At 39.4% G+C, this 26,171-nt stretch overlaps 2 protein-coding genes across 2 annotated transcripts; both read left to right on the forward strand.

Moving 5' to 3' along the window:
- The first annotated feature begins 736 nt into the window (after positions 1–736).
- LOC119740328 (WD repeat-containing protein 74-like) lies at positions 737–11,646 on the forward strand. Its single transcript, XM_038215593.1, has 10 exons — positions 737–842; positions 1,846–1,952; positions 2,487–2,672; positions 3,754–3,897; positions 5,569–5,670; positions 6,608–6,708; positions 7,903–7,958; positions 9,395–9,537; positions 10,670–10,729; positions 11,217–11,646. The coding sequence occupies exons 1-10, from the start codon at positions 788–790 to the stop codon at positions 11,391–11,393; spliced, it is 1,131 nt and encodes a 376-aa protein (XP_038071521.1). The 5' UTR covers positions 737–787; the 3' UTR covers positions 11,394–11,646.
- Positions 11,647–13,043: 1,397 nt separating this feature from the next.
- Positions 13,044–23,577, forward strand: LOC119740329 (isoaspartyl peptidase/L-asparaginase-like). Its single transcript, XM_038215594.1, has 7 exons — positions 13,044–13,266; positions 16,015–16,266; positions 17,646–17,788; positions 20,729–20,889; positions 21,306–21,424; positions 22,302–22,412; positions 23,222–23,577. Exons 2-7 carry the CDS (start codon positions 16,035–16,037, stop codon positions 23,422–23,424), a joined length of 969 nt encoding a protein of 322 aa, XP_038071522.1. The 5' UTR covers positions 13,044–13,266; positions 16,015–16,034; the 3' UTR covers positions 23,425–23,577.
- Positions 23,578–26,171: the final 2,594 nt, after the last annotated feature.

Below are 26,171 nucleotides of genomic sequence, written 5' to 3' on the forward strand. Positions count from 1 at the left end.
ATTTATTTCCTTAAAGGGAATATACATCATTTGCTTTTGCTGTAATTTTCAGAAATGGATGGAATTGGGGGGTTGGAAATATATAGCAAATATAGTTACACTGACTTTTTTGAGTTTTGGGGTTCGAAAATGCTATAAAAACCAAGAAAAACAATCATTCTCCTGTAGTCTGGTTCCCTGACTCCATTTAAGAAGAAACAGAGCAGTTTACATATATTGGGGAATTGTAAGGTCAGGGAACCAGTCTAGCTGGCTTGTACCCGTTCATAGGTGTGTAATCGATTGCAAACAAGTGTGATGGTCAACTGGGGCCAGTATTTGAAAAAAAGCCAGTTTTTTTCCAACGCTGATCGGCCGATCAGCGTTGGAAATTGGTACAAAAATACAACTTTTCTTGAAAATGACAGTATACCAGGTGTCATGATTTTACAGGATGCTTTACACTGTCATTCACTAACAGTCCAGCAAGGTATTTCAAAATGATTTGGTAGTTTTATTTTTTGATGTTTGCAAATGTTGTATTTTCCCTTTAAAATCAGGTTACAATATTTAAAAGTGAAGGAAAAAAGATGTAGGACAACTGTAAATGTAGCAATGAAGTTATTATGTTTATTTTTTTTTTTCACGGTGCATAGTTTAACTGGCACATCGAAAATCCTCCTTTCTTACAATACAACCCCCCCCCCCCCCCCCAGTCCCGCCTAGGAGAAACGTCAAAGAAAAGACCGAGTTTTTGGTTTGCACGCAAGAGGGCGCTAAACTCGGCATGCAGCACTGACGATTCAAGATGGCAGCGCTCATGAACAACGTGTGGCTTGGTACAGAAACAGGAATTTTGAAAGGTTGGGCTCTTATTTATGTTAACAGGTTGTAGGGAATCGACGTGAATTCCGAGATTTACACATAAACATGTGATTACCGGAAAAAAACCAATAAATTATTCATTTTATTTGGGAAGTTTTAGTTCAAACTTCACCAGCCATGCCAGCATGACCGGCCGGCGCTGCGGCCAGACTGCGCGAGCCTTAAGGTTCTAGGAGTACGCGGACAGCGCATGTATTAATCATGTTAATGTGTAACAATAGCAGGCCTAGTCATGCTAGTACAAGTGTACTGTAATTGTATGCCGGGTAAGGGCCTGGTGCGTTTCAGTGTCTGTCAGTAACAGTCCAACATGAACAAAATAGGGTGAAAAGTTCTGCGTACCAGTGAATATGGAGGGCAATTGTGAAAAATATAGGGCCCCTCTTTTTGAATATATTTGTCAGTTTAACTGTTAATTTACTTCTTAAGCTCGAGTGATCTTAGCCCCGTAAATGCGGCCAATTTATTGGACTACCTCCATAAATAAAGGCAACACTTGGAACATGTACCTGAAAATGTAGAACTTTGTCAAATTTGGATTTTCACATTTAGACTTTATTGTAGTTTATTTACGCTTTAGAAGCACACTCACCCTCTTCAAAGCGATGGAAAAAAGTCCTGCCTTTCTCAGACGTTTATTTTTCATGTAATTTCTAGGTTCGTTTCTTGCACATGTTTGCATATATAAATTACAACAAGGCAGATATTTCCCATGAGAATATATATTTTTGTAGTATCCTAAAATGTTAATTTTCTTCCTTGAATTGTGCTAAATCAATTCTTCTTAATTAGGTTTCTTCTTTTCGTTCTGATTCTTAGCTCCGGAGAATTTTGTTGAAAAGGGCAGTGCATGTAATTATTTTTTCAAGAACCATTCGGTTAAAAACTGGTGAATGCCTAATGGTTGCCTACAGTAAAAAAAACATATCATGACAACTACATGTACATATTATTATTTTTTTTTCCCCCATCCATTTTTAGGTGTGAATGTTTGCAAGAAAATTGCAACCAATTACTGTGACCTAAAGAAACTGGACAAAGAGAAAGAAGTTACTGCTATGTGCTGGGCCACGGAAGAAGAGCAACAGGCAAGTGACCATGGAGACAAGCCATCCAGGATGATGTTTGGAAACGTTAGGGGCGGAGTTGTTATTGAGTGAATCACAAGGCAAATCACAAATGTAACTAGAGGTCACAAGTGACGAGATGAACAGTGGCATGTCCTTGTCACAGTTCAGTTGAATGTGGCTTCAGACATGATTTCCTGTGATTGACTTGTGTTTTACTTATAATAACTTGTGATTAACTTGTGATTAACTTTTGATGACATGGGATTGACTTATGATCAAGTGGTGATCAACTTGTGATAGACTTGTGCTGACCTGTGATATCTTCTGATGACTTGTGATGTCTTGTGATGCCTTGCGATGACTTGCGATGCCTTGTGTTGACTTGTGATGCCTCGTAATGCCTTGTGATGCCGTGTGTTGCCTTGTGATGCCTTGTATTGCCTTGTGATGACTTGTGATGCCTTGTAATGCCTTGTGATGACTTGTGATGCCTTGTGATGACATGATCACAACTCTGAACGTTGATAACCTGTGCGTTTCTTGCATCCACAGGTCCTAACCGGTCTGAGAAATGGAACGGTACAGACCTTTGACCTGGAGAAGGGTGAATTCACAGATCAGCAGGATTGCAGCGGTGCTGAGGGGGTGTTCAGGGGCCTGGCAACCCACGGCGATGCGGTCATCACCTGCGTGGAGTCTGGGTTGCTCAAAGTATGGAGAGGGAGCGACAAGGAATCGGTAAGAGGGTGTTGGTGTTATGGATCCCCTATGGCGTTTCCGTAGGGTTACCTGGGAACAGATCCGCCATATTTTGAATAATTAGGTAGCTTTGGTAAAAATCTACCTGCTTTTGGATAAAGTATTGGAAGAGTAATCGCCATTGGCAACGCCCACACAAAACAATATTCGGGGAGACATTTTGCATAATCTATATGCCCAATTTGTTATTAAATTAGGATCAGAACGTCCGTGTCTTTTAGGGTTATCAATCAAACCTTATTTTTTATTTTATTTCTTTCTGGTAATGTAACCAAGGATTCCTCAAAAGTACCCTAAGCACTGTAGCTCGAAAGCCTGAAGAAACCTGTAGAGAGAAGACAGTGTGAAGAAATTACAGTTTTAGAGGTGGGAGGAAAACCCCAGAAGAATATTCTGAGGAAAACCCACGGAATCAGGCAGGGATTCAAAACCCAATCCACACATTGGCCCAGTCAGGATTCGAACCCGGGTCACAGCGGTGGAAGGCGAGGAAAGTACCGCTACGCCAACCTGACTCCCCAGTAGCCCTGCGGTCCTACTTTAGAGGTCATTGGCAGAGACTCTGATCTAGCTGTTCGTGTGACCCGTCACAATTAAATCAGCTTAAAGTCTTACTTTTAAGAACTGAGCTAAATTTCTTTTTTTTGGGATTCTTCAGGACAAGAGCTCTCTAATGGTATATAACATTTCGGGGCACTGAATTCAATGACAAAATATAAGTCTGCCAACTAAATTGAAGTTGCACAAGTAGACTTTGTAGGAATTGGCATTTAAAAATCCATCTGTTGTATTACAGCGAATAAACGATGAGCTAACACAGTGGGAAGAAAGTAGGTTTTACAGATGTTTGATTGGTCAAAAGCTACTGGGAAAGGTAGACCGGAACTTACAGATTTTAGGTTCACCTGAAAAAAAAATTCACCACCCCTTCAAATTTTATCTTTCTCCCACTGTATCGCGAAATGGCAATTTCTGACTTCACGCTCATGTTGTGATGACAGGTCACATATTTTGACCGTGTCCGTTATTCTGGCTTCATCCACTCTCCTCCATTGTGCAGACAGAGATCAAAGTTGGTCCCAACGTCCGCAGGATGCGACAGAACCCAGCCAAGAGGAACCTGGTGGCAACGGGAGGCAACGAGAATGACCTGAAGGTCTGGGACCTGCAAGACCCAGAAAAGCCAATTTTCCGAGCAAAGAACGTAAGTTGTTCATCAGACTGAGGAGATTTTTGAATGCATTTTCATCATAAGCAAATCACTGCTGTACTATAAAGCGTAACGGGTGCAGTATTGTGTATTTGGGCAATTCCACCGTCACTCATGTTACATTTATATGCCATGAGGCTACTTTTACCTCTCACTGCTTCAAAAGTATTTGATCAAGCTGAATCAAACCAGCCATACAACAAGCTTGGGGTAAGGGGTACTCAAAAATGGAAAGAAAAATTCAATCCATTCATTCACTTTTTGAAAACATGTGTTTTGTGGGTCGTCACTACGTTACCAATAAAGGACATGGAAAATGTTCTTGCAGTGTTGTTGTTGAAGTCTCCTCAAACCTTAGTCTGCAATACAAAAGTAACATTGTTTTGCCTTTTATACAAACCATAGCTAGATAGCAAAACTTGTTTTGAATCAAGTCAGTGTGTGCTTTAGATGCAAGGGACATTAGATTACAGGGAGGTATCGTCATTCATTTTACGTCACTCATGTTAATTTTCTTCATGGTTTCTAACACGGCATAAAATCTGAATTTAATGAGCTGCAACATAATGAAACTCTTTTCTCATAAAATGTGAGGCGTCCTCACAAAATGATACAGAATTGGGCAGAGGTCGAAATAAGGGTTTGCGGGTATTAGGAAAGAGAATAAAATTCAACTTCAAGCAGACATTCCATTGTCATAAGCTTTTAAAGTTTTCACTTATCGACATGTCCAAAAAGTCCTTTAAAGAAAAAGGCCTTTAAAGTTTTGAGTTTTGTATTCGTGAAAATGCAAGATGCCAATTGTTGCCAAAAACACCTTTACTCCACGATTTTTTATATTACTTGTTTAAAAGATTTTTATAGTAGACTTATCAAAGATGACAGATTTTTTTATATATTTAAAAAAATAATTAAAAAAATCACCCTATTTGATTTTTTTTTGCATTTTTTTCCTTACTATGGCTTGTGCCAGGTTCCGTCTTATTTTGCCAGAACGCCACACAAATATGAACCATTCTGTCTACGTAACCTACAATTGTTAATTTTAGCTGGGAAAAAAATAAATACAGTTGACCATATTCCATCTTACTGCCACATCACTCAAATGGAAGTTCTTCTTAACCCTATAATTGACATCACATTTTAGTTTGTGGTGCTTGTTGTTTGGAAAAGTTCATAAATAGTCCATTCTCAGCCTTGTCCACTGTTGCATGGAATTGCAACAGTAAGCTAGAGGGGTGTTTCGAAAAACATAAAGTGAAATTGTTGAACAAAATCGTTGGAAATGTATATTTTGTAACTTGTTTTGACTTATGGACCAAAAAGTTGTGATTTTTTTTTACCGAAACGGTATTTATGAATGGGAAATTTGTGCTTGGTCAGTATTAAACAGTATGTTTAAGGCCGGTTGGAGTCTGGATGCTGATAATTACCCTCACCTTTGACTCGCGTAATTATCAGCATGCAGACTCCAACCAGTCTTAAACAGAGTATTTAAAACCTCCCAAGCACACATTTATTCCCTTAGTCATTAGGTTGATTGTATTATTTTTTATGTACTCCAACTGGGTGAGCAACATACATCGTCATGCTCTTCTTTGTCTTCTTGCCTTACTAATCAAGCAATTTTTTTGAAAGGGGCTTTTTTTATCTCTCCAACATCAGGTTCGTAATGATTTCCTGGAGTTGCGGGTGCCTGTATGCGTCAACGATATGCACTTTATTCCAGACAGCTCCAAGATTGTCACCTGTACCGGATTCCACCATGTAGGTAGAAAAGATATCGCAAATCACTAGAAGTTTGACAACTATGGGGAAAATATGGATTAATAGGACTGTAGTTATGTCATTCATTGCATTATTTTGTGAAATTCTTGGTCTGATAGAGTCTAAAAGTTCACGCCTGGTGGAGCACTTCTGGGAAAAATTATTAAGGTGTAAAAGTTCTAGAATTTGTAATTGTTTTTGGTTCATTGACTTCTTAAAGGTAGAGTATATCATTTGTAATTTGTGCATTATGTTCATTTGAAGCAACAAAAGTGCTCAAAATCTAAAGAAGGGTGCCTAACAACAAAGCTTATGAAGTTTTAGCTCAGTGAATGCTTTTGTTCCTAGAAAACAATATTCTATTGATTCAAAAGTTGCCGAGGCATGTTTTGAATTGCGCCCAAACTCAGCGTCCGGAACACGTTCTCATTCAGCCGATTGCAGCTACGCGATGTCATGCATTGAACCAACCAATTATAGCAACCGCGCATGTGCTTCGTGTCAACACTTGTGCACACCCATTCACTGCTTTGCCAAATTACAAACGAACTACTAATGGAAATTTCCAAAAATGCATCTCTAGACACTCTTAGGAAATGGCCTTCTTTTAATATTGACCTCTCACTTCAAAAATCAAAAAACACATTTTCACTAATGCCACTAACATATACACACACCTAAATCGGTGTACCAAGATGAGAATTTCTGAAATTTGTGGTGCTCATATACATGTAGGTGAAAATGGTGAAAACTGAAAAATCAAACTTGGGGGCAGATCGCATTCTTAAAGAGCCCCATTTTTAAAGTGTTGGTGCCATTGAAACATTTGAGAAAAACTTCTTCACAGATTTTTATTTTAGATTTGTTTGGTTTTGTTTTCAAGTTCACATGTGTGAACACTAGAGCCATAATGTATTACAATGTTTGATTTGTCTAGGTGCGACTTTACGATCCCAGCACACCACGACGCAGACCTGTGCTGAGCGTTGAGTTTGACGAGTACCCTCTCATGGCTATGGGGATCACCCAAGGAGGAAAGTGAGTAATGAGATTTGAGTTGAAGCATTGCAGAGAAAAAAAAACCCACCATTGTTTAAGCAGAGTATAGGGCAGCGCGGCATCACATCAGTCAGTGAAAACATCTGTACATTTGCACACCAGTTTTCACTGGTTGCGATGAGTTACCATTCAGCACTCCAGACTCAAGAACCATTGAGTTACGAGAAAATGGTATTGGGAGCTAGATAAGCCAATGTCTGTGCCTGCCTACATGCATGTGACCAGGGTCCTATTTCAAGGTGCTGCTAAGCACAAAAATGTGCTTAGCACAAAAATAGTCTGGCTTATAAAAGCAGGTTAGCATGGTTAGCTGCCAAAACTCCACATTATGTATTGCTCGTGATTAGTAGTATTCAGCTGTTGTATTTGCTTAGCATGAAAACCACATGGAGTTTGGGCAGCTAACCTGCTTTTATAAGCCAGACTATTTTTGTGCTAAGCAAATTTTTGTGCTTAGCAGCGCCTTGAAATTGGGCCCAGACCCCTTGAGTTTTAAGGCCAATTTTCCTCTTTTTCTTACATGCAGTAAGAAGCTCATAATCGGCCCTTCATTTTGATATATCACTCAGTTTGAAAACGTATTCAGATATTGTGTTGAAAAAGTATAGATGTGAAAATCAATCAAGTGACCGTTTTCAACAGTTAAGAGCTCCCAGCCTACATAAAGCAGGATTGACTGGCTGTGACTGTCTATATAACTTGATACAGCTGTGCTTTGACTGTATGTGATTGATAAGCCAGCTGTGCCTACCGCTTGTCTGCTGTTGTCTGTTGACTGAATTTGACTAGTCAGAGTGCTTGCTTGAAATATGATCTGACTGTTGGTGACTAGCCTGTGTCTGTGTAAAAGGCTAAAGAGGATTGATTTTTTTTTTTTACTGTCTATGACTTTTCAAATAGCAGGAGGGTTAATACTGAAACAAAAATCTGTTTTCAATATTAAATTTGAAATGTCATTACATTACTTGCCAAGCCTTTGAATGATAGTCGATTTTCTTGTCTTCCCTTAAAAAAAAAAGAAGAATTTAACGGGGAGTGCGGAGTGTGGACTTTACCGGGAGGTAAAAGAGGTCTGGAAATTTCAGTGGACATGGTGGCCTAGATTATTAACATTTCAAAAACTGCCCATAATAATTTGATTGAAGTGTTTCTCCCCGTCATTTTTTTGAACAGTTCTGTCATTGTTGGCAACACGCATGGAGCCATGGCACACATTGATTTGAGAAAAGGTCTGTATTATTAACGCTATACATTGAAAACAGGTAGTTTTCTTTAAAACTGTATATTTTAAATGTGTGTTGAGAATTTGAAATTCTTTGATTTAAAAAATCTTGAATATGTTAGCCTCGGTGGCACTTTACTTCAGGCTTTTATGGTCGTGACAGTGGATTTAGTTTCAATCTGAAGTCTGATTCCTACTTCACACGGATGCCAATATGAAGCAAATTCGATGGCATAAACATTTGCAGCTAACTTTGTCTGGATTGAAATACGTCCACATCTTGAGAATAGAGGGCTTTCACTGATCCACATGACCCGGCCTACATCTGAAAGTCAGCCTCTCCATTGTAGTTGGCAAATACCAAATGCGCGGTCGGTACGATTATGACGACCGTACACGGCACAGGTAGTCACCGTTATGCCATTCAATAAAGAACTAGCAGTTATTTTACGTGTAAATAAGCCCTATTGTACAGGCTGAGCCAAAAAAACGAAGCCCAAATATTGGGACCATTGTTTTAGTGAAGTTCTGCATGTAACACTTTCAAAATCTAGGATATGAAAGCCCTATTCATAAGCTTTCTTTTAGTACAAGAATCATTCAAATCACTCATGTACTTTTCAAGTTACAGAATTTTAAACGCAACCACCATTTTAAGGTTCTGTCCACGGATCACAAAAAAGTTCAGTGTTCTTTCATCAAAATGAAAACAAATCACACAGGGATGTGTGTGAATTGTTTTCGTTTTGCTGAAAGAACGCACACTTTTTTGTGATCCGCGGACAGAACTTTAAGACGGTGGTTGTGTTTAAAATTCTGTAACTTAATAAGTACATGAGTGATTTGAATGATTCTTGTACTAAAAGAAAGCTTTATATGAATTGGGCTTTCATGTCCTAGATTTTGAAAGTGCTACATGCAGAACTTGCAATACATGCAATAAAACAGTGGTCCAGACATTTGGGTGTAATTTTTTTTTTACTCACCCTGTTAGTTTACAATGTACAACGTGGTTGCTAACAAAACGCATGCCTACTGTAATGGTGGCCGATCACGGGAAAACCGGATGGCCCAATTTCATAGAGCTGCTTAAGCAGAAAATTTGCTTAAGCACGAAAAAACATTGCTTAGTAAAATTAGGTTACCGGCCAAAACTCCATGTGATGTACATGTACATTGCTTGTGACTGGTATTTAGCTGTTGTTTACTTAGCATAACAATCGCATGGAGTTTTGGCCGGTAACCTGATTTTATTAAGCAATACGTTTTTGTGCTTAAGCAAATTTTGTGCTTAAGCAGCTCTATGAAATGGTATGTCATACGATCAGAACATATTCCCAGCTTGAAAACTTGATGTGAGTTAACAGATTCACGTTCATGTTTGCATTCGCCCCGGTAAAACACAACCCTCATGCATCGTCCTTATTTGGTTGCGTTATTCAGGTCAGGTGCTGAGAGCTTTCAAAGGTTTCGCAGGCAGCATCCGTTCCATAGAGTGCCACCCTTCCCTACCATTGGTGGCATCGTGCGGTCTGGACAGATTTCTCAGAATTCATCACATACCCTCGGGCACTCTGGACAATAAGGTACGTCTCATCGTGATTCCTGGCAAATTGTCTTTTTGGATGTGACCATCGGTTCATCTCTAATGTTATTTTAGTGTTGTGCGTGTTGAAGAGTCTACTGAACTAGTGCCCCTGGTGTTGAATCAAAGCCTCCACTACTTAAACAACTACACCAGCAAGAGTCCAGCAGTCGATGATGAAAAGAGCACACTCTTTGAAATGTCAAGTTAAAACAACTGTTTCTTCTCAGAACAACAGATTTTTTTCACATGGTGTTTAATACCGCAAACATATGCCTGCGTCGCCCTAAACTAAATGCGGTGATCAGGTATTTTATGGGCTGCCAATCGGGTTTAGAGTGGGCCTGTCAAAAATGGACAATGAGCTTATTCAAATATTAAGAGCATCGTGGATACATTTTTTTTCCCCGAAGTAGCTGATGACTGGCTGATATTTTAATGATTTTAAGATGCAATTAGAGCTAATCTTCCTCACAGAAGCCCTCAAGTCATGCCTGCGAAGTAACTGTCGACCAAAATGTACCACTTGACAAACAATAAAACCAAGCATATTGTATGATTAAAATAACATGAAAGTTTTTTGGGATATTCAAATCAGAAACATGCTGATTGGATGATCAAATATTCAAATATGTGGTATATTCAGCACAGCCCTAGTAACACCTCATTTAACTCTAACCATCCCCAACCCTTCAAAATCCAACTGCATGTTTTGTTTGATTCTGTTGGAGTGAGTACTGCACTAGTAAACTGATTATGCTTTACATGGGGTCAGGCATAAATGAATCCAACCGTTTGGGTGTTGAGTGATATGGTGTTGGACTTTGCAAGAGTGAGGAAGGTTCCTAGTAAACCAATCAAGGGGGTTAATTAGGGTTAAAAGCCCACTCATTGCAGAAGTAGTGACACATGGTGTTGCAAGAAACGTTCACACCAATTGCTGAGTAAAGCAAAGTCAATTTTGTGTTAGTTAACAATTTTTGTTTCCCTTAAATACTCACTGTTATCATTAAAAACTTCAATGGGATCAACTTTCAAGGGAGAACTAAAGATTTAGTGTGCGTCTCTTTTTGCCAAATGTTGAAAATATAAGAAAATGGTGACACTCTTTGTTATTCTTTCATATTGCCTAGATCTACTTGAAGTCAAGACTGAACTGCCTGATGTTTTCCAGTGCCAGTTTTGACACTGTGGTAAGTCTTAAGGTGGATCACTTCCATAAAAAGTCTGGCATGGATTTTAGTTAAAGGCTTTGTAAGACAAACTTCTAAGATATTTCGTGGTGGAATATTGCAAAATTTAATACATGTAGCTTTATATCAGTTTTTATTTGAATCACAATTAAAAAAAACAACTAAAAACTGATATTTTCAGCTCGTGTAAATTACTTCAGATCATAAGATGCACTGAAGTTATACCCCTACTGTAATCAGGTTGATCAAAAGTTTAGTTGTAGACAAGAAAAAAAAATCCAAAGTCATTGATGGAGGTACCACTGCTGTGTGTGAGAATTGGACTAGCCAGCTGAGCCTGACAAATATAATTTTTTTCCAAGTAAAATTTGCGAATAGCATAGTTGCATAGTTTTGTCATTTCTTTTTTTCAAGCCTCAAATCAAAACTCAAAAAAATACTTCTTCACTCTTTCCCTGACTCTTGATTGATTCTTTTTCCCCATCAGGACCCAGAGGAAATCCTCAAGGCCAAGGAGAGACCAGCCGGGCCTGTCGACGAAGAAGCCGAGAACATCTGGAGGCAGATGGAAGAGGTCACTGAGGGGTCAACTAAGGTCAAGAGAATGGTCTCAGAGGTGTCCACCAGGAGCACCACGAAACGAAAAGCCCCCGCAGAGACATGACTGTCAAGACACTCTCTTGTTTTGGGCTAATCTTGAAGCAAAACATCTACCTAGATGTGAAGCAAATCATCTACCTAGGTGCTGTTGAACTGTTCTGCATTACCTTTTCCATGGACTATATACTCCATTTTTAAGAACAGTTTTAATGCCATGGATCATCAAGCTTTGTTCCCTGAAAGTAAGAAAATGGTGTTGACCTTCCAATAAAGTAACAATAAAGTCATCCTGACTTTGTGACAAGTGGTATTTATTTCTTGATTTTATTGGGGTTTTTTTTTGGGGGGGGGGCAGTGTTGGGGATCAGGGTTTGAGTTATTGGTACAAAACTACCATTAGGCCTCAGGGCTGGTCGCTTAGACAAGTTATTTCACCGGGATTATTTTTAATAATGTCAAAATGTTGAAATGTCAAAATAAGAAAAATGCGCATCTGCAATTTGATTGAAAACGAAGGCCTTTTTTTATGGAACAATAGTTAAGGTCAATTGTGGAGACTATTTGATTTTGGCTTGGTCAAATCGGTCTTTGTAAATGGAAAAATGGTGATAAATTAATGAGGAAATAGTGAAAAGCACTAGACCACAGGTCTTGCGCAAGCATGGAAAGCATTATAACACCTCACCCACAGATTCTGTATCTTGATTGGGCGAGTGCTTGTCGAATGGCATTTACTATTTTCGATATCTCGCTGTGCACGGCCAAAGGTACTTTACCCGTAGCAACCAAAGTACTATACAATAAGAACAGGTATTGTGTGCAACTGCACACACAGGTGTGCGCGTTGCGCATATTGCTCCAAGCGCTACAGAGTTGGGTTCAAACATTCGTGAAGGGGTAGCTCGGAAAAGTGCTAGTAAATTTTCTACTTTCGTATTCAAATAGAAGTGCATTTTAAATGTGTTGATATTAAATTAATCATCACTTAAAATCAAGCAGAATCTGTGGGAGAGGTGTTATCTCGTGGTATATAGTAACACGGTTGTCTCCCTTGGTGATCAATGAAGTAATTCATTTTCCCTCGGCTTTGTCTCGGGAAAAACAGAATGCTCCAAGGATCAACTTGGGAGGCTAGTTTTACTACACCACTCGAAGCAGTCAATATTTGTTAACTAGACTTGCACTGGTGAAGTCAATATTTCGAACCATTGAAGAGTTTATTATGGAGCAGAGTTCATAACTTTGGTTATATCAGTGAACAAATTACCACACATTTTGCCCAGCTTTGAAAATGCCTTGGGTGGTTAACCCCAAACCATTCTCTTTTGCCAGTAATTTTTTTTTTGACAAAATTTTGTATTTTTGAGGCATCTACTATATCGTGCTTTTGCAGCATCATCTAATCAAAATGATCAAATTGCCTTGAATCTTCAAATTCTAGTTCAATTTAAGTTCAAATGTATTAGGGGGCCTACAGCCATTCAATAATTTTATCTTAATTTTTGTTTGAAAATTGATTGAGTGGAATATGCCCACCCAATAAATACAATATGAATACTGGCCAACTTTAAAGTTCACTTTAAATGACCTTTCTTCCTCGTAGATTAAGTACTGTGTGCTTCGATCACTTCCTATAATTATTGGCACTACCTTTCCTGAGGTTTTTCCACCTCCCCCCCCCCCTTTGTTAAGATCTGTCAATAGAGGGCGCCCTTTCAATGACCGTTGCCAATATTTTATTATGCAATCAGCATGGCAGATTTGTCTGGCAAGGCGGTCGCCGTTTCTCTGGCAATATCCTTTTTGATTGGAACTTTCGTGGGTTACAAATGTAACTCGTTGTACAGGCAGCATTTGCAGAACAAACGAGACCGTCTCAGGAAACAAGCCATTGAGATTCAGACGAAACTGAATGCATCATAAAAAGAAACAAAACGGTACGAATTATCATTTTGATGAGATGTATAGTCGGACTCCCTATTATCGCGGCATCCCTATTATCGCGGCATGGGAAATTTCTCTTTTTACAGTGTCAAAACTCCTTCAAGTGGCGATTTTTATCCAGTTCACCAGTCATCAAGGATTTTCTACCGAGTTGTATAAAAAGGACGATTAAAAAATGTTGTGTCTTTCGGGACTTTTAACGATTTTAATAAATATTAACGTTTTCCAAAACTTGCAAAATTTTCCCTCACCGTGTCTGCTAAAAGGTACCGTTAATATTTTAACATAAATCTTTAATTGCGCTCTGTCCATGAAAGTTCCATTGTCTGGTTCCCATTCTTCAGCTGCAAATGTAAAATGAAGTCGAACGACGATATTTGCAGCGCGAAATCGTAACAACTTTTACGGGATCAAAATAAGCACCGCGGCTTAGCGAAAATAAAACGGCACACCGTGTAAAGTGAATGGCGCCCTCAATCGCCGATCAGTAGACTTGCCTCAGGGATTTGTGTTCTCCTTTCGGGGGAAGGGCAGGTTCTTAAGAAATCATCCTGCAGACATTTTGTCTTTAATCAACTTGAACGTTACAGGGAAAATATCAGACTTTATTCAGGGGGTGTTTTGGTAAAAAATAAACTATGAACAAAAAAGTTGGGATCGTTATAAAAACCACTTCCCGCATACCGCGATAATAGGGAGTCCACCTCCGTTCGCACACGCCGCGCATGTCTATTTTCACAGACATCGTACACGGAACAAACCACACCACCCGTCAGATTTTTTTATATTAATTTAAAAAGGAAGAGTTATACTACACATAAGACAGGGCAATTCTGGAAGGTTAGTGGGCAATCTCTATTCCGAACGAGAAACGTGATAAGTACCGCGATAATACGGCGTTCCATACTACTTGTATGATTCATGAAGAAAAAAGTGGCATCACTCAGGTTGCAACTTTTTTCCCGGCTGAGCCTAAAAATAACGTTGCGTTAGGCCTGCACCTTCACTCCCCCTCGTCCTTCCTCCATGGTTCATCAGACATGCGGCGGGAACCTGAATGTGCCTTCGGAAACCATTCGAAATCGGCCCTTGCAACCAGTCATTCTCTCTCCTTAACTGTCAAGTTTTATTCCTTTTAAAGCGTGTAATTTAAAGAAAACTGTTTTCCAAACTAATTTTCTCTAACTTAAAAATAAATAGGCCTATATAACTATCTGACTATAGCAGGCATTGGTGGGCCTAGATGGAAAGGTAACTGATGGAAATGCTAAGCCTATGACCAGAAATTTGTAACGAAGTCTCGAAGAACAACAATTTTATGTGTATGGGTAATTTTGCTCTTGTGTACAGGTTGCTAAGGTACCAAGTTTAAAAGAAAAACACACGGAAAGATTTCCATATACGAAGTTTAACACTCTGGGTACAAACCCTATGAGAGTGGACTGAAAAATTCTAAGTGTTTTCTAAGAAAATGCTTGTATTTTCTCACTGCTCAAATTGACTTTGATGACATGAGATTGCTATCTGGGGGCTTGTTAGTCAATACAGAGGAAAATTAGTGAACTTCGCATATGGTAATCTTGCCAAATACACTTTTGGATCGTTCATGTTTCGGTGAACGTCTTAATTGAGGATTTCCAAGATTGTCAAAGTTATAGGTCAAAAAATGGCAATGCAATGTTTTATGTCGACTTGTAAACACAACCTTTCAGAAAGATTCCCATATCTGGCCATCACTATTTTTTTCACTTCAGTGACCTATCAGCCATCGGAAAGTGATAAAAAGTCAAATTTAGCTGGGAAAGTATTTACTGCAAAAACACTTAGACATGTTCTGACCAGTCTCATAGGGTTTGTGCACAGGGTGACAAGTGATGGCCAGATATATGGGAATCTTTCCCCTATTGTATTGTAATGGTGACAATAAATAAGACCAAGTTTAAAGGGGCACTGTGTCCCAAAATCCCTGAAATCCATGTTTTGGATTGCTTACTTATCCTATTTATACCATGGAGCTACCGGTATTTATAGCTCCATGTTTATACATCTGGTTGAAAGGAAACCAACGTAATGTCTTACAGTTCCCGAGAAAAGATTTTAAAAACCCTGATTGTTTACATCGGACACGACGGAGTATGACACATGTTTTTTGGTCGTTTTCAAAGTAGTATAATAACACAGCACCGTGCCCACGAACAGCGGTGACCAATCACCAATGCAAAAAATGTGATTTCTTTCACGTCTGCAAAACAGCCCTGTTTTGTAGGGCTAGGATCAGGCACACCAAAATAACATAATCAGAGTCCAGCAGATTGGGTGTTGAGTTCTGTGCAGTGTTGGATTTTGCAAGAGTGAGGAAGGTTTCCAAGTAAACCACTCAAGGAGCCAGGGTTTAATAGGTATCCTTGCATTAGACCATCATAAGTCCTTCAGTCTCAAGTCCAGTCACTAGCTATTCATTCCTTTGTCATTGTTCATCCAGTTACTACTATAGTGACTGGACTTGTGATGGACTCGACTACAACACTGCTTGTGACAAGACTAGCTTGGGAAACCTCATGTGTAATGCTCATGACATCAGACTTGTGCATACTTCCAATGTCATGAGCATTAGAGCTGACGTTTCCCAAGCTATGAACAGACTTGTGACATGTGTTGGTTTTGTGATGGACTGCAAGGCTAATCACATATTTGTCCCAGTACCATCATTTAAAAAAAACCTTTTCATTCCATCCTGACAGATATCTGAGTGCCACTGGATATGTCCAGTGACTGCGACAAAGTTGTCAACCACCCCCCTGCCATGAAGCCAGTTGTGTTGGTGCATGGCGGGGCGTGGGCCATACCAGACGACTTAGTGCAGGCTAGCTGTCAAGGGGTACAGAATGCAGCCAAGACTGGCTACCGTGCGCTGACTGAGGAGGGAGCTACGGCCTTAGATGCTGTGGTGGCTGCTGTCTGCGTGTTGGAGGATGACCCAGCATTTGATGCAGGTTGGTGTAGGCTTGGACTGTAGATATACAGGTTACCAGGCAAATATTGACGATTAACTGACATACAGATCCTTGTCATTTGATTGGTGGAGCTCACATCACGTGACGTTCGTTATTGCTCCTATTCACGTCGGGGCTCAAAAAGTCCCATTCACCCATTGGAAATGGGAAATACTATTGAACAGTTAGGATCGTCTTGTTCCAAGACGCGGTATTTGTGTGCAAATGCATGCTGGTGTGCGTGTTCAGATTGGCGCACAGCGCGTATTGTTCCAAAGAGCCAGCGCTGCAGAGTTGGGTTCAAACATTTTTCGTGAAGGGGTGGTTTTGAAGAAAGAAATACATTTTCCACCAATTTTGTTATGAAATAAAAGTTCAAGTTTATCAAAGGACAAGGATCTATCAAATATAAAACAAATATTGAGTGGCTTTAAATCGTGAAATGGAAGGAATATTATCACACAGTAAAATCTGGACTTTTAGTTCACTAGGCGAAGGAATCAAACGTTCTTCGCCTAATTTTACCTTGTGATAATATTCCTCCCATTCCACTCTTAACTCAGTATTTGTATATTATGCAGTTGCTGCCCATTCCAAAATGATGTCTGCAACCTTATCAGCAGTCTTTTAATTCTAATGACTCTATTTGTTTTGTAATTTGAACAGTATCATTTTGTAGAAAATGCAACTTTCGTATTCATTTTTCGGTTGATGCCTTGTCCTCTAACGTCCTATTTTGGGCCTGTTGGGGTTGATCTTGCTGTTCTCCTACTTTTTTTCACCTGGGCCTGCTTGAAAGCCTGCATTTTGAATGGCCTCTAGTCTCTGCTGCTGTATGCCTAAAGGGCCCATGAAGTGGATATTTCTGAGGAACACATTTTGTACTACTTTTTCCTCTTTAAATGAATAAAAACTAATTGGCATCCATTTTCGGTTAATTTCATTGAAAAGTTCACTTCTTTAAACATTTAAGATTTCCATACTTTTCCGGGCAACTGAGGGCGCTGTTGCTGTGATGTAATTTCAGGAAGACACTGTTCATTTCAGGTGGTTTCTGTTCAAATTGTAAACCCAAAAATTTGCTCATTGAAAACATTTGTGAGCAAATTTGATCCTTGGCTCACTGCCATGTACTGAAAAACAACGAATCACTAAAATAAAATGTACCACAGCAAAATATCCAAAATTCTGGCTACAGTTTGTGCAAATACTACATTTCTTGGGCCATTTAAGCATTTGAAACTTGATGAAAACCAACAAATTTTGGCCTTTTGTTTGATTTGCCAAATTGTCCGGTGCCAAAAAGTGTCCGGGCACTGGCATGACTGGGGAAGTGGACCCCAAATTGACTGAAAAGTATTGATTGTGTGTCTTCACAGGAACAGGATCCGTGTTGAATGAGGACGGTGACGTTGAGATGGATGCCATCGTGATGGAGGGACGGCACCTGCAAACCGGGGCTGTCGCCTGCGTCAAGAACATCCTGAACCCTGTCAAGCTGGCTCGACTCGTCATGGAAAAGGTGAACTCAATAGATCCGTTTGGGATAATCCACTAAACAGCAGGACGTAGACACAAAATCTGCTTGAGCAAAATGAACTTGCACAAGCAGTTTGAGTTTCAAATTGCTCCGTTCACTTCAAATACAGTTTCAGTACTAAATTTGACTAAGCAAACTCCATATGTTTTTTTTCTGACAAATATCTGACGCATTCTGTCAAAATCGGACACTTCTGGGCGGAGCTTCCAACTTCCAAGAAGTGTCTTCTTTCACAGAACTGGTCATGCATCATGCATAAACTGTCAGAAATGTCCGATGTCCAACCGTAGGGGCACCCTTGATACAGTAATTTACCGCACTGTGGTGCCTGAAAGAGGCCACTTTTCAACTTTACTAATAACTTTTTTCATATGCAGACCTGCCAACCAGTACGGTTTTGCCGTATTTAATACGGGAATTTATTGAAAATACGGCCGTACGTTTTTTCTCCATAAAATACGGGTTTTGACCATTTTGACACGCCAAAAAAAAATCCTAGTTCGGCTGCGAGTGAAGAGTGCGCAAGAAGAAAAAAAACGGCTGCGAATGTAGACTACGTTGAGACACGAGGCTCGACATCGCGATCAAGTAAGCTAGGGTGTCTGTGATTGGTGCATGGGATGTAAACAAACGCATGGACCGGGCGTATTAACCAATCGGATCGTTGCATACAAAAGCGCTAGGCATATACTGCGCATACCATGTGCAACTAGCTACATGTGTAGCTGAGGATAATTGAGCGTGGAATTCGAAAGCAGCACTGGCGTGAAATAAATATGGCTTCGACCTCCAAAAAAGATATTAAAAGGAAGCAACTGTACAAAAAAGAGTACACCGAGAAATGGGATTTCATCCAGCCGTCCCAGAGAGGAGAGAATTACGCACGGTGTACGTTGTCATGGTTGTGTATTTCCGATTTTAGCATCGGTCATAGTGGATCATATGATATTACCCAGCACATTGAAACGACCAAGCACCGAAATATTGCCGAGTAAGAGTGCTAATCGCTCTGTTAGACAATTTATGCCAACAGACTATGATCTGATTAGAGCGGAAACTTTATGGACTGAGTTAGCCCCACTAGTGTGGCCGTCGGTATGCTGCGCTGGGTTCAGCGCAGCATACCGACGGCCACACTAGTGGGGCTAGGACTGAGTATGTTATCGAACATAACATGCCGTTCGTCTCTTCGTTTAGTAGGCCTAATATTATTATTATTAATCAGAATGGTTTTGTGAGTTTTTACTGAAGTTTACTCGCCATACAGTTTTAGGTGGATTAGGGCATTTTTAAAATAAGTTGTAACGTTAAGGGGCATATAACGTCGGGGGAAATAATTTTGAAAAATCGCCGCCCCCCAAAAAGAATTCCTCAAAAAATGCCTCCCTAGTAACCACAAGCTTTTGATTCACTTTTAAACTGGAATCCTGGCGTCTAGTGGAAAAAAATAGAGAAAGAAATCACCGTAGTCCGTACATTTCCACATGCCCTGATCGTTGATTGAGTACGGCCGCCCCACCACGCTGGCGCCCTTATTTATCAGGATGTAGCATGCTCGCAGCAACGTGTTTTACGTTTGTGCACTGGTTCCTGTCAACAAATATATCTTGGGCCTAACGGGCCGGGTACCAGCTGCACCGACCATGCGACCGTATCGGAGTATGCATCGACAGCTTAATGCTCGCGTACTTTTCGATGACAGGTATTGAAGCGACGACTTTTTTTTTAAGCAAACATAGTTTGGAACAAGATAAATAATGACAGTTTGCTTAGTCTGCAGACTTTCTCCTTCATTATTTATGTACTTTTAATGTGATAAACTCGTGCAGTGAAACTGAATGACGACGTTTTGTTCGAACACGAATACTGTGTCCGAAAACTGGGCGCACTATTACGGGCGCGCTGTAAAGGGCGTTGATTTTTTTTTTAATTTATAAATTCCCTCTCACCGCCCGACCCGGGGAACCAAATCCGTAATCCAACTAACTGAGAAAGGTCTTAACTAAGTTTACTTCGATATATAGTCAGTTGTGAATAGAATTGAATTGAATTTTAAATGGAATTGAATTCCTTGAATTGAATTTGAAAATTATTTTTTTATGTTACCTAGGCTATTACCTATTACTAAAAATGATGACTTAGTTTCAGCGGGCCCTTTTTTTTAAAGTCCCTGAATACAGCAAAGCTCTGCTCAATTTTTTTAAATTAGGTATTGCTAAAATCCTCACACCACGTGGAATTGCACTGCAGCAACATTAAACCTTTGTAAGCTCGTTTGTGCATTAAAACAAAAAAATACAGGTTTTTAAGGAAAAATACAGGTTTTGAGTTTCAGAATACAGTTTTGTTATCTCACAGGTTGGCAGGTCTGCATATGGTGTCCTACGTGATCATCCACCCTTAATTATTGTTTCATACTGTACCTCACACAGGACGTCATTGGGAAACCTTGTTAACAAGAAAATGTTATTCACTGAAACAAAAGTCCAACTTGAAAGATAACTTTTTACTTCAAATGAGAAAATTTCAATATAAGGGCAATTCCACGGGTACTCACGTTACATTTTTGACGTACTTTTGGGTTTCCTTGGGCTGTAATTACCTTACTGAAAAGGTTTGATAACTGTTATCCCCATGGTAGATAGAGTAGACCTAGACCTACCTAAGCACCAAAGATGACATCCAGAAAAATGTGTTATGTATGATAAACGAGACGCACAAAATCGGTTACTCACGTTACGAAAATGTTATGTGAGTAACTGTGGAATTGCCCATAAGGTTGACCAAAGATATTGCAACCTCCACAGCACTCAAGCATTCTGGTTTGAATCCTGCACCAACCAGTTCCTTATTGCAACCTAAATATTGATTGAATATGAAACTGTGTTGGTGATCAGTTAATTTTTCTGTACTCCTTGGCAGACGGAACATGTCTTACTTGCCGGAGACGGGGCCAACAAGTTTGCCAGGAGTGTTGGGATGAAGGAGGTCCCCACGTCTGTCCTCGTTAACAACGATGCTGTCAAAGAACTTGACCATTTCAAGAAGTTTAAGAAAACTGTGAATGGACTGTTTAGCACAAGGTATAGCCACCATTAATTTATGAGAAACTGTATTGAAACATTTAAAGGCTAACTCTTTTGAGGCAATATTGATGCAACCAAATGCGCGCAGCAAGCTAATGGAGCCCTCATGACGAATGTAAAAAAAAATGTTTTCCCAACAGTAAATAGGACTTTCTCTAAATTTATTACAGATAAATAAATTTGTCCTGTTTTTTATTAGAGATTGCCTGGAAATTGCCATGTGACATGGCCCTTATGTTTATCCAGACCCTCCTTAATCATCCAAAATTAGGTAGTTTATCTAAAATCAAAGTTGCGTGTGCAACTGCAAAGGTTTGCTGCTAGTTGCTATAAGCTAATAGCTTGTTAAAGCTTTTAAGAATAAATGCTTGCTTTTTTTTTTGGTTTGTGTGATTTAACTTGTCGTTCTACAGAGACCATGACACAGTAGGTGCAGTAGCAATAGACAGACAGGGCAATGTAGCATGTGCCACATCGACTGGGGGAATCACAGCCAAAATGGTGGGCAGAGTTGGCGACAGCCCAATCATTGGTAAGAATGCATTAAGTAGGAATTTTTGTTTAATTTTCTTTTCATTATTTGAATACAGGCTTTTCAGATGCCCCCAGAAGTTTGGTTTGATATGCTTCTTGTTTTGAGAGTTACTGAGAAGAATTTTATGCTTTCCAGTTGGAATACTACTAACTCTGTAGCATAGAGATAGCTTTGGAAAGTTTCAAGCAGGAATAAAATTTGTCGGCATCCGAGACCTCATCCTGACATTTTAAAGATCAGATTTTACACAATTACCAATTGTCTAATTCGTAACAGTGTAATGAAAGCACTGGTTACTATGAGCAGTATGTCCGATTGGGGGAAAAAGAGCGGAAAGTATTCATGTGACCCTATCATTTGTTGGGGGAGTGGATCTCTGCCATTGTCACCTTGACCTACCTTGACCTAAGCCTTCCACACAAGCAGGCTGTGTGATGGCTTCTGCTTTGTGGTGTCCTGCCAAAAACTTCTGTGGGACGCCAGCCGACTTGCTTCTGTCAGTGAGGAGATGTCGCTTGCTCTGCAGTCTTTGTTCTGAGGCAGTCTAGCCATTTCTTTGATGGTCTCTCTCTTCATCTTGTCACAGTTCATTTAAATAACTTATCAAAGGCATGTAACTATTCCTCTGATCAGCTGATTTCCTCTTTTTTACTTCCTATGTGTGCCATTGAAAATTGAAAAACACTGTGCAAAGTCTTGGAAAAATTTGAATTTCCTCTTTTTTTGTGACTTCCCAGTTGCATGCCTGTTATCACTCGAGACTGGACTTAAAACGATGTGATTTGTGTTTGGTCTGTGATTGACTTGTGCTAACATTTTCAAACTCTTGACTTTAACAAATGTTTGTATTACGCTGCATTTGTTTGGTATATAGGAAGTGGAGCCTATTGTGACAATGCGGCAGGAACAGCATCCACCACAGGTCATGGGGAGTCCATCGCCAAGGTTACACTAGCACGACGGGTCGTGTACAACATGCAAAATGGTAGGTGTCTCTCATCTAAGCACTATTAAACATGGAGGCAACATTAATAGCAACATTAGTGAGTAACTAAGATGTGCCCTGAATTTAATTTTTGAGGTAGCAGTATGAAATTGAGAAGTAAGCCTGTGGCTTAAAATTACGTAAGCTCCTTACTACAGTTTGCTCAAAGTTTCTCAAGACTTCTGTGTTGTTAAGTTGTTGTTGTGAGCATCGCACCACATCGGATTTAAGGTCTTAAATTCTGCAGGAGACATGCTTGTAACTAGAGCATTTTAAGGTTCATGTTGTGTGGGCCTTAGTGAGCCAAATGGTGAGTAAAAAATGTCAATAGTAGTTTTGCACATTTTTATGTAGTTAACAGTCCGATTGTAAAACTAACACCTTAGTCAATTTGAGTTTAAAAACAAAGCTAAATCTCCTCAAAACCAATTTTTGGGTAAAGAAATTGTAAAGATAGATTATTTACCATTGGTTAGTTGTCTCACAGTTAGTTGGAATGACTTGAGCCACTGGCTCGGTCGAGTCTAACCGATTTTTCGGTTTTTGGTGACTCAATTGAAAGCATTGTCTGCAAACTGTGAGCAAATGGGCTGACCCGAGACTCAACTGACCCCCATTGAGTATGCAAGTGAAAAACTTTACTCAAGTCAGTGGGTTTGAACTTATCGAGTGAGAATATGTCTCATTTCAACTATAATTCAAGTACACTTTTAACACTCTGCCTTAGAATGACTCAAATAAGGTTGCAGAATGTCTCGGAATAACACTACTCTCAACTCCTTGTTTCGCAATTGTTTCCTCCTCCTCAGGGCACAGTGCCCAACAAGCAGCTGAAGAGGCTCTCTCCTACATGTCCACCAGAGTCAACGGGGCAGGGGGAACCATCGCACTGGATAGAACGGGCAACGCTGGGATAGCCTTTACCACAGAACGCATGCCCTGGGCTTGGGTTGGGAGTGGCTCCCTTCATTATGGCATCAACCCAGGGGAAGACTTCACCATGGCAAGCTGAGTTAACTTGGGCAGGGGGAACTACAGCACTGGATAGAACGGGCAACGTTGGGATCGCCTTTACCACAGAACGCATGCCCTGGGCTTGGGTTGGGAGTGGCTCCCTTCATTATGGTATCAACCCAGGGGAAGACTTTACCATGGCAAGCTGAGTCTTGTTGCAACCACTTATGGACTTTATTAATTAATTTTATTCTGATATCACACAAACCCATATTGTCTGAGTTCCAGGCGTACTCCGAATCCTCGTGTTATGACTGAGTGAAGGGGGTACTTGGGCACAGACTTGGGGGATGTGTTAATTTTGTATATAGATGACAAGCTCTTGTAAAGACTTCTTTTAAAACTGCAATCGAGAAAAAACTCTGACAAAATTCACAATCAAATATTGGCTGGTTCATAGTTCATACAATTAGGAAACAACTTTGATGACATGTAACATACACAGTGAAATTCACTGTGGTTTAAGTGTGCTCAAAGTTTGAAATGTTGCAGGGTGAATAAATGCGGTGATGTCCTAAATATGCATCACCTTGATGGTTTTAATGGCTATCTCACTGTATTTTTGATATTGAGAAATCATGGACCAAGAATGGCGCCCTCTTGTGGTATATTTTTTTTAGTATCATCAACTATTGGAATTCTCAAACTATGCAATAAGTGGACACAGAACAAATGTAGCAATATTTAGCCCAGTAGAATTGTATTATGTTGTACATGTACTACACTGTAATACTCTTAATAGTGCTGGAGTGGTTCAGGGCGGTATAAGGATAAAGGCAATAGACACTGTTTTCAAATATAAAAAAAAACCCAGAACTACAAAATTATTAAGAAATACCTTACTTGACTGTAAGTGAATAATAGTCTCAAGCATCATGTGAAATCATGGCACCTGATGTGCTTACATTTTCAAAAACAGTGGGATGTTGGTATCAATTTCCAACAGTGGCCGACCATCGTTACCAATTTTACTTAGTCCACGTTTGGTTTTCCTGACATCTATAAATTGATCTGCTTCATCTAGAGTAGGGTCAGGGAACCAGACTACAAGATTGGCATTTTTTGTGTGGTTTTTCCAGCATCTATGAACACAAAACTTTAACAACAATATTTGCTATAAAATACTAACCCCAAAATCCATCCATTTTTGAAAATTACAGCAAAAACAAATGTTGTATATTACTTTTAATGATAATAGCTGCTAGTGTAAGTGTAACACATTTAGAAGGGAGTTGGAGTCAAGTACTGAAGTCAAGTTGGTCATGAGTCAAATTACCAGAGTATAGTGTGTAAGGTCACAAAGAACAATTACCAAAAAAAGTACCTTTGAAAAAGTTTATTTAAATAACTTGCAACTTGAAGCAAGACGGGATGACTTGTGATTGACTTGTGATAGAACTTGACTACTTCTCTTCTAAAAGGTCACAACATTGTATCATTAAAATCTGAATATATACCTCCGATATAGGAAGTTTTTTAAGGTCTTGTCAGCAATTTTAAATTTTCAGTGCTGTATACCATCATTTTGACATTTCCAAAATGGTAATAGAGGTGCTATAGAGGACAAAGCTTTATTTTCTTTTAAGAATTTGAACTACTTAAAAGACATGTTAACTTTTTTTGGTATGGTTTGGGGGAATGTTGTAGTATTCAAAGGATCCATATAATGTATTTTTTTAATGCATTCTTTGAAAATGTAACTTTATGCCCCATTTTACCTTTTTTCAATTTCCATTTTGCCATTTTCAAGGGTATTTTGGTGCCTTTTGGTTTTTATGCTAATGATTGCCATATTCATGAGCAAATTGTGATGTCATTTCAGGCAGAAACCTCAATATGACAGCTTTTTCTGCACCAAAAGTTGCCAGAAGTTTGGATACGTTTGTTGTTGAAGATTTTCTTTTTGTTGTTGTGTCAGTACATGGCAGTAAGCCAATGAGCAAACTTTTCTCACAAATGTTTTGAATGTGCACATATTTCTCGGTTCACAATTGTAAAACCCCAAAACCGAATAGTGTCTTCCTGAAATGACATCACAGCAACAGCGCCCTCAGTTGTCCAGTGGACAATTTTAAATGTCCAAAGAAGTGTACTTTTCAATAACATTAATCAAAAAGGGACGTCAAATACTTTTTATACATTTAAGAGGAGTAGAAAAGCTGCACAAAATATATTCGCAAGAAAAATACATTGCATGGGGCACTTTAAAACTTTTGTTTTCAAAACATGTGTACAGATGTTATGTAATGTGTCTTATTCTATTGGATTTATTCAATCTTTAAAAATATCCTTATATTAAAGGGAAGATACAACATTTGCAAACATAAAAAAATGAAATTATCAAATTATCACGAAATACCTTACTGGATTGTTAAGGAATGACAGTCTGAAGCATCCTGTAAAATCGTGGCTCCTGGTGTGCTGACATTTTCAAGAAAAACTGTATTTTTCCAACGCTGGTCGGCCGACCAGCGTTGGAAAAAACTGGCTTTTTTCAAAAACTGCTCCTAATTTTTTATATTTAGTTATTCCGCATTTTCTTTGCAGTTGATTGATTACACACCTGTGAAGGGGTACAAGCCAGCTAGACCGATTCTCTGAACTTACAATTCCCCAAAGTCTATAAATTGCTCCGTTTCATCTTAAGTGGAGTCAGGGAATCAGACTACAAGAACATGATTGGTTTTCTTGGTTTTTCCAGCATCTACAACCCCAAAATGTGAAACAAGTCAGTTTAACAATATT

This window comes from Patiria miniata, unplaced genomic scaffold, assembly GCF_015706575.1.
Source record: "Patiria miniata isolate m_02_andy unplaced genomic scaffold, ASM1570657v1 HiC_scaffold_5, whole genome shotgun sequence".
Lineage (NCBI taxonomy): Eukaryota > Metazoa > Echinodermata > Asteroidea > Valvatida > Asterinidae > Patiria > Patiria miniata.

Excerpts from the sequence above, each read along its gene's own strand:
- LOC119740328 (XM_038215593.1), top strand. The coding sequence starts at position 788 with ATGGCAGCGCTCATGAACAACGTGTGGCTTGGTACAGAAACAGGAATT. Across the intron at positions 5,671-6,607 it reads CCTGTACCGGATTCCACCAT|GTGCGACTTTACGATCCCAG; the intron begins GTAGGTAGAAAA and ends TGATTTGTCTAG. Across the intron at positions 10,730-11,216 it reads GTGCCAGTTTTGACACTGTG|GACCCAGAGGAAATCCTCAA; the intron begins GTAAGTCTTAAG and ends TTTCCCCATCAG.
- LOC119740329 (XM_038215594.1), top strand. The coding sequence starts at position 16,035 with ATGTCCAGTGACTGCGACAAAGTTGTCAACCACCCCCCTGCCATGAAG. Across the intron at positions 16,267-17,645 it reads TGACCCAGCATTTGATGCAG|GAACAGGATCCGTGTTGAAT; the intron begins GTTGGTGTAGGC and ends GTGTCTTCACAG. Across the intron at positions 21,425-22,301 it reads TGGCGACAGCCCAATCATTG|GAAGTGGAGCCTATTGTGAC; the intron begins GTAAGAATGCAT and ends TTTGGTATATAG.